Consider the following 8955-nt stretch of genomic DNA (forward strand, 5'->3'; position numbering starts at 1 on the left):
AGATTCTCAGATATCTGAAAGGGACTCCTGGAAAGGGATTGTGGTTTAGGAAGAATGGGCATCTAAATGTGGAAGGATATTGTGATGCTGATTGGGCGAGTAGTATGGATGATAGAAGATCTACATCAGGTTATTGTGTGTTTGTTGGTGGTAATCTTGTTTCTTGGCGAAGCAAAAAGCAGGCAGTGGTGGCTCGGTCTACCGCAGAAGCAGAATACAGAGCTATGGCTTTGAGCTTGAGTGAGATGTTGTGGATGAGGAGCTTGTTGACTGAATTGCGAGTGCTAAGAAGTGACACTGTGATGCTTCATTGTGACAATAAATCAGCCATCAGCATTGCAAACAACCCTGTTCAGCATGATCGCACTAAACATGTGGAGATTGATAGGTTCTTCATTAAGGAGAAGATTGATAGCGGGGTGCTTAGGTTGGAGTATATTAAGTCATGTGAACAACTAGCTGATTGTCTAACAAAGGGGTTAGGTCCTAGTGAGATTCAATCAATATGTAACAAGATGGGTATGATTGATATTTTTTGCCCATCTTGAGGGGGAGTGTTGGTGTAAATATGTATTGTACCAAGGACCTATCTGTAAAGTGTTATGCTAATAGAATAGATGAGGAAGGGGTGAGCTGAGTAGGCTAACCCTAGAAAAATTCCCCAAATTGAACAATAGTGTTTTTTGGGGGGCATATTTTGATGATTTGATATTACTTTCCGAATGCGATTTTCTCTCTCAGTTACATGTGGGGGTCATCTGAGTCACTGAATGTGGGTCGGGATAGAAGGTTGTCATATGTGTTGTTTCTCTCTCTCGTGTGGTGAGTCGGTGAGTAGGTGGTACCGTGGTAGACTTGTAGCACTTTAGTTCAGGCCTGGTTTCAAACTTGGGAATTTTGTATCATGTTGGATGGTTTGTAAATTGTAATGTCTCTTGCAAAATTCCAAGAAGTTTCAAAAACTTTTTTTTTTCGCCGGGCCAGCGATAGCCATAGCCGGTCGAAGTATATTAAAAGTTTTAGAAAGAATTTACAATATGCCACGGCCGCTGCAGGTGCTCTCCCGCATTACAATTTACAACCACATTTACAATGCTCTTTTATGGAGCTAACAAGGCCCACTGTCCTCCATGAAGTTTCAAACACTAGTGGAGATGTTCTGATGCGCATAAGGAATATGTATGATTTTGAGATAATTTTTTTGCTATCTTTACTCTGATGCATTAAGGCATAGCTCCTTCCATTTCATGAAAAAAAATAAACATTTCTTTTTTCATGGGGGATAGAAGACAAAATGAGCTAACATATTTTTTTTAAAAAAAAAGAAGACATTATCTGTTGTATTTCCTAACTTTTTTTCCCCTTAAGTAACCACATTATTATAATTTACAACACCTGGTGCTCCTTGCAGCTAAGTACCATGAATACACCATCCTTATCATAACTAAGCCCTTATTAGTTGCGACTGTTACTTTTTTATCCCTAGCTGGTAGGCTTTTTACCTGTAACTAAGGTGTAAAGTATTCTACTACCTTTGCCCTTTTCTTGTGATCATTGCAACCGAATCAGAAATAAATTAACTTGGAAAATAATATATCCTATATCTTTTGGTTGGCTGAAATATAAAGAAAAGCTTGCATATTTATAATAACTTCAGTACTCAGCAAAACCTAATAATCCTTTCTTAATAACAAAGAGGATCCTCTTGAAAAGAAGTTAAATAGGTACTACATAGTACTAGTATTCAGATAGTTCTTGTCCATTCTTTTTCTGGGAAAAAAAAGGCTTGTAAGACAGTGATGATCAATTGTCACAAATCAATCATTCTCCCTATTATTTCAGAGGATCAAATATCAAGATTAAAATGGCATACATAATCAGATAACTTCTTGCCATCACCAAACAATTCCTCTTCCCTTACCTTTTCCTAGATACCAGTATCTGAAATGGCTCAGCGGCACACAGATTTTCTGGGCTGTTCATCCAAAGCTTGGCATGGACATGATAATGTGCCAAAATTGCCAGCAGGTCAGAAAGCAAAGTGACAACCATAATGAACATTATTCTACTTGGAAACGGCAAATTCTAAGATCAACACATGATGTGTCATGATCTGAAGCTTTCCATTTTTCTAATGCTCTCGAGCAAGAAAACAACCTCGTAACAGCACAGCACAAGCTACAATGCTGTGAATACCACTAGAGATCTTCCTTCAGGTGGAGCTTGAATCCGAGAAAGAGGGGGAGAGAAATCCTATTTTACAGTTTCGAATTTCAGGCAAGAAAAAAATATAGTTGAGGACTTGAACTGAATCCCTCTTTGTTTACATTTTTTTTCAGAGACAGTGAGCTTAAGAATTCTCCACTCCTGCATCTCTGGAACTAACCTATTGGTATTTGACAGTATAGGAGTAGCAAAGGTTAGGTCAAATTCCATCTACTATATGCTACTATTACTAAATAATTTCCAAGTACATTCACCTTTGACTCCAAATAATTTACTATTGGTGTTTTCAGCTTTGAGACTACGGTAGATCACATTAACACCCTGTCAGAGAAAAAAGAATTGGCCACTGAACACCACCAATACCTACCATTATGTTGGTTGGTTCTTGGAGAGTAATTGGGCTGGGGCCCTAAAAACAGTATTTTTCTCCATGAACAACCAAATTTGTACCCTCAATGAGATATGGTATGCTACTCCACATTAGTAGTGATATCACTTTAGTTCAAGTGAAGTGGGTGCAATATAAAGAAGTTTTATTAAAAGACAAAGTGTGCATATACCATGTCACTTTGAAAATTTAAGCTTGTTCCACTGAAAATTTGAGCTTGTTCCTGTGGACCTGAATTAATTAAGCTCGCCAAGATTGATTCTTTAAGTCCAGTAGGCCAATGAACTAGTCGAGTAAAGTTCATTATTCAGCTAAATATACACAAGCATCAGCAACTGGAAATATTAAATTCTCTAAAACATATGAGTGATGCTAAAAAAGAAAAGAAAAGCAAAACACTTGACTGCAATTCTATATAATAACATAAAAGCCTTTTAAAAAAATTGTTTACATCTTTGGTCTCTGCCGACAAGTGTACAACCAATAAGTTTTATTGTTGAAAAGGAAAAAAAAATATCGAGTGAAGGGAGTAACATAAAGAACTAGCATACCATTTCTCAAATTTCTGAAAGAGATACTCCAGAACTGTGCTGTAGTTCATCTTTAACTGAAATATTTTTTACCAAAGTTTTGGGGTACCTTTGCTTGGAGACGAAGCAGAATGGAAGAGGAGGTGTGGATGGATCTCCAGGAGGTGAATAAATGCGGCCTCGTGGGCGTGCAGTTAAACAGACGAGAGATATGAGATGGGGTCCCTGATCCAAAGGAAACCGTTGTCCTTCTCATTGATTTCAGTTGCCTTCACCACTTGCCATGCTGTAGCTACTCCAGCATTTTGGATCCCTACATTCTTTACTTCCACATGTTGGTAGCATACGGCAGAGAAACCCCTAGTGGTACTGTGCTACTTGCCCTACTTTGCTGCATCTTTTTTTTGTTTTTAATCTTCCTACTGGCCAGGAATATTTGGAGAGGATCAACTATATTCAGTATTTATTTAGAACAATTTTCTCTACTACTTGAAAGCCAAATTGTCCCTCCTTCCTCTTCTCCTACCGTCTATAAGCGGTTGGATCTCAATTCTCCTTTCGACCCCTTCTCCCACCCCACCGGAGGAAAGTGATTGGATTTCAATTCACATGTTTAACCTATTCCTAGTCATATGGGCTCATACAACCTCTATTGTAATGCATGGGTATATTACTAGTTTTAAGGAAAATAAGCAAGTTTTTTTTTTCATTCTCAATCATGCAAGATTGAGAATGATTGAGAAAGACATGATTGAGAAAGCATGTATTCCACTTGAATATTTGCAACAAAGTCAAGCATGGCAAAAAAATACTACGAACTAGTAAGCTAAAGGCACTCAATTTGGCTCTATCTTTTAGTAAACCAAGCAAGAAAACCATTAAAATGGTAGTAGCGTATATACATACGCATGTCTGAATTTTTTTTAGTGAGGCTGGGAATAAATCAATGAATACAATTTCATATCAAGACTTGTAAAGGATTGATGGTTCTGAATCTTGTGATGTCTTGTTAAGAACCACTGAAGATATCATGAACCTGTTTTAAACGAGATATTTAACCATTTACCACTTTTAGATGTAGCAATTAAAATCTAAAAGTGATAAATAGTTAAATGCCCTGTTTTAAACTAGTTACATTCAGGTGATTGGGTTATCTTTTCGACATTTTTATATAGAAAAGCAAGCATAGTATATGCTCTTTTACACGAGACAACAAAAAAGGATGGGGCTTCCATGGAGTAGGCACTGGAGTGCTTGTAGCAAGGGGGATCAAATACAATCCAGTCATTTTCCACTGTAACGCATGTGAACTGGTCCAGAATACATACAAGAGAGAGAGAAAAATAAAACTATTGAGAGCTGGTATTCTCATGTCAGTGACACAGAGAAAGTAGAGCCGTAGTAGAGCTAGGCAGTGGCCTATGACCAAAGAGAGCAAGTACCACCTGGAGCCAAAGATTTTGTGCAACCTCTACTACTACAAGAAGGTGATTTTATTGAATGAGAATTTGAACCCAAGAGGGTGATTTTATAACTGAATCTTAGTTCAGGCCTTGTTTAGTTCCAAACTTTTTCTTTAAACTTCTAACTTTTTTATCACATCAAAACTTTTCTATACACATAAACTTCCAACTTTTCCATCATATCGTTCTAATTTTAACAAAACTTTTAATTTTAGCATGAACTAAACACGCCCTCACTCTTTTTTTTAAAAGCTTGCAAAGAAGAAATGGTAGAAACCACTCCATTCATTGCATGAATGAAGAAAGAACAGCTAGTGGTATGGTAACAGTAGTAATGGCAGCAGTTAGCCACAGCAACTGCTCCCCCTCCTCTGCTTGCTGCTGCCACTACTGCCCTGCCCTCCTTGAGTTGGGTGAGTGAGTGACAGTAGTGTGTGTGGTGTAGTGGTAGGAGAGGAGGAGTATCTCTTGTATGGCTGTGGCCTGTAGTAGGCTGTAGCCCCAAACCTCTTGTCTCCTTTTCCCCTCCTCTCTCTCCCCCACTCTACTTCAGTTCTTTGCTTGTTTGCTAGCTTCTCTCATTGCCTCTCTTGTTGCTTGATGCTTTTAGGGAGAGTAGAGTGGTGTAGTGTAGTGTTGAATCCTCCTCCACATCTTGGAACTTCTTCTTCTTCTTCTTCTTCTTCTTCTTCTTCTTCAAAGTCTTCAAAGGCTTATCTTGGGTGAAGAAGCACCTGAAGCTTCCATCATTTTTGCTTTAATGGTGGTGGTCTTGGGGAAACTTCTGAAGAAATCTCCGGGGGAAAGATTGCTGCTTTGCTGCTGGTTTCGCGGCAAATCTTGATTGATTGCGTTGGAAGAGGTCGGCTTCGTGAAGGAATCTTGCTTGCGGGATCAATCGCCTCCGCTCGCTTGCTTGCTTTTTGGGCGGTTCTTGGTGCTGCTTTATTGGGGTGAAAGGTTGGGGGATCTCGCGGCCACTCGAGGTAGCGAGCGATCTCCCCGCGGCTTCTCCTCGTTGCCGGCATTGCGGGGGAGGCGAGCTCGCCGCCGGGTCGCTTGTTGATGCGGTGAGGCGGCGGAGCGGAGCTTCTCGCTGTGCTGCTGCTGCGGCGGCCGCCAGGTGTTCGGTGAAAGGCGCGAGCAAGCGAGCATGAGGGACTTCCCTTCCTGCTTCGGGGAGAGCGGCGTCCAGATCGCGGACGCGTCGTCGTCGTCGTCGAGCGCCGGAAAGGGCGCGGCGCAGAATCTGGTGACCTGCCTCTACCAGGCGCAGTTCTCGGGCCGGCCATGCGTGATCTCGGTGACCTGGAGCAAGAGCCTCATGGGGCAAGGGCTCAGCATTGGCGTGGACGATCTGTCCAACCAGTGCCTGTGCAAGGCAGACATCAAGCCATGGCTCTTCTCCAAGAAGAAGGGCTCCAAGAGGCTTGACGTCGAGGACGGCAAGATTGAGATCTTCTGGGACCTGTCCGGTGCCAAGTTTGGTGCTGGGCCAGAGCCAATGGAAGGGTTCTATGTCGCCGTGGTGTTTGACCTTGAGCTGATACTCCTGCTCGGCGACATGAAGAAGGATGCATACCGGAAGACCGGCGCAAACCGGCCGATGCTGAATGCTGCATTTGTGGCTAGGAGGGAGCACATATATGGGAAGAAGATTTACACTGCCAAGGCACAATTCTGTGAAAATGGTCAATTCCATGATGTTGTGATAGAGTGTGACACCGTCAGCCTCAAGGATCCATGTCTTGAGATACGGGTCGACAAGAAGCCCGTCATGCAGGTGAAGCGTCTGGCTTGGAAATTTAGGGGAAACCAGACAATTCTTGTGGATGGTTTGCCCGTGGAGGTGTTCTGGGATGTCCACAGTTGGCTGTTTGGATTGACGACAAGCAATGCGGTGTTCATGTTTCAGACATGCCAAGCACCTGAGAAGTCGATGCCTTGGTCATACTCGCAGGTTTTTAGGGAGTCTCAGTTGCAGGGTCTTGGTTTCTCGCTGATCCTATATGCATGGAAGCTTGAATAGGTTCTTGCAGAATCATAATTTGCTTCTGCAATTGCCTCCGTTTTAGTGCTAACGGGATGTTTATTGAGTGTCAATTCTTGGAAATGTTATGGAGGCTCTCCAATATATGTTCTTTCAATTTTTCTTGGTTTTGCCATCTTTTATAAACACTGTTTGAATAGTTTGGCAAGATTCTGTGACAATCCTGTGATTCTCAAATTCCCTTCCTTTTGCTCCTAATGCTCTCAATAGTTTACTGTGGCAATGCTCCAAGAAAGAATGTTGTCATGATGTAAAGTACTTCAAAGTTCGGATATAGATTATTTGTTAATAGCAACATCGTCAGACGATTTCTACTACTTGTTCTTCCCTGTATTATCTTGTGATCAGTCACAATTGTTACTTGGAGATCAACAAACTTGTAAAGTTCATCATGATATAACTTTGATCCCTGTGGAAAAGTGTGGATTTTGAGGAATCAAGACTCATGGAATACGCGCGCATCAAGGTCTATTTACCCTAATGGCGGTCCTTTTTATGCTTATCTACAGACATCTGATTGTGTCTGTCTTTTTCAGGAAACATATCACACCAATGAGGATCCTGAAGTTCAAATGCTGCAACTCAGTGAAGAGACTTCAAATTCTGTGTAATTTCGTTCTATACATCTACTAAAGTGATGATCTACCGTTATTGTTGCTGTTCTTATCACCTGAAGTGAGGTGGGTTTCAAAAAGAAAAAAAAACAAACTGAAGTGAGGTGCCTCAATGGCCATTGGCTAACCAGGAAGCTGGTTGGCTTAGCTCTAGTGTGCTTTATTTAGGAGATCGCATTGACATTAGCAATGATGAACAATCAAATTAAACAGCCTGTAGCTTTCCGAACTGTTGGACCACATCAGCTTTGACGTTTTAAACATTAAATAGGACATTATCTTGTCATCTATGATGAATTTAAATCTCTTTTTTTTTCCTGAAAGGTACACCATTTGTATTGCTTATATAATCTTTTAACTCTAGTGAGTGTATCTAATTCCATTGATGCTTCCCTTTGAACAGAAGATCGTGGAAATTCATCATTAACAGTACACAACAATGTCTAAACTCTGATCAAATCATGAATCTATGAAATGGGCTAATATTATATTATTTTAATCATGGTATCATTGGTTAAGTGGTTAACTGAACAAGTCCTTTCTTTAACCATGCTGTAAGTTGGCATTTTTATCCATCAACTTATTTTGTGAGTAGTACAAAGGAACAGACTGAACTATCGTTAAAATCAGAAAAGCTCTTGGTTTGCAACCAAAATTACCAAATGGAACTGGAAATTTCTTGCCTTGAGCTGAGTTAAGATCCAAAGTACTCCTTAGGGTCTTACGGCCTTGCTAGACCCCCAAATATACAGGCCATCCAAGATATACTTCAGTAGAACTTGTTTTGCTCAACGTAAATTGGGTTGCAAAGCCGGCTTACTTTGCTTCCTTAAATCAATCTTGTAGTCTTCATTGATTCATTGTTGGTAAATTTAATTAGCCTTCCTACATTATTGGAAGCATTTCATATATGATATTTTGGGAGTAATATTCAGCTCTCTGACAGTTGGTTTTCACTAGTTTCACACAGACAGACAGCATTCTGTCTGTTAGTTCCTGTCCATTCATTCAGTAATTTCTTGTAGCTACTGTTTGGAGCAATACACAAGATTGCATTTCTGGTCAATGCAAACATAGTCCTTTAACAGTGACATTTGAGAAGAACCTCACAACTGATTCTAGTGATTGTCCATTGATAGCTACATCATATGAATGGAATTTTCTGTCACTATAAGTACTGACTACTACCTACCGGATTGCGGTGCTAGTTTAACAAGGAACTGTTCCAACTTTTCTTAGTCAGGTACAGTAATATGGAGGGATGACTTTAGTACGGCAGTAATCTTACTGTGGCTTAATAGCATATGAATACAATGGAAAGTGACCATGTGGTGTTTGCCTGTTTGGTACAGTAATCTTATTTAGGAGTATAAATTCTCTTCCAACCAAAAATAGATGATATCCTGTTCCAACTAGAAGAAGAAATGGAAAGGAAAGAAAAAGGATGTTGATCTATCTAAATGGAAGACATTGCATAATCAGTAACAGTATGCAGTAGATGTACCATTTATTGTCATCGTCTCCATCATCTTGCTGCCTTATTTTTAGAAGAAGTCTATGTAGATTATTGTAGATAAACTCCAAATATTGGATTTGTAGGCCATGCAGATTCTTTATTTCTTTGGTTATATACATATTACAAACGATATCCATAACTTCCACCTTTCATATTACTGTATCCTCT

General features: G+C 40.2%; 1 protein-coding gene across 1 annotated transcript; it reads left to right on the forward strand.

Annotated features, from left to right (window-relative positions):
* The first annotated feature begins 5022 nt into the window (after positions 1-5022).
* LOC4334504 (uncharacterized) lies at positions 5023-6805 on the forward strand. The gene has a single exon (XM_015777824.3). It carries the CDS (start codon positions 5761-5763, stop codon positions 6634-6636), a length of 876 nt encoding a protein of 291 aa, XP_015633310.1. The 5' UTR covers positions 5023-5760; the 3' UTR covers positions 6637-6805.
* The last annotated feature ends 2150 nt before the right edge of the window (positions 6806-8955 follow it).

Source organism: Oryza sativa, chromosome 3 (genome assembly GCF_034140825.1).
Source record: "Oryza sativa Japonica Group chromosome 3, ASM3414082v1".
Taxonomy (NCBI): domain Eukaryota; kingdom Viridiplantae; phylum Streptophyta; class Magnoliopsida; order Poales; family Poaceae; genus Oryza; species Oryza sativa.

Bases quoted from the DNA above. Each gene is read 5' to 3' on its own strand.
- LOC4334504 (XM_015777824.3), top strand. From the start codon at position 5,761: ATGAGGGACTTCCCTTCCTGCTTCGGGGAGAGCGGCGTCCAGATCGCG.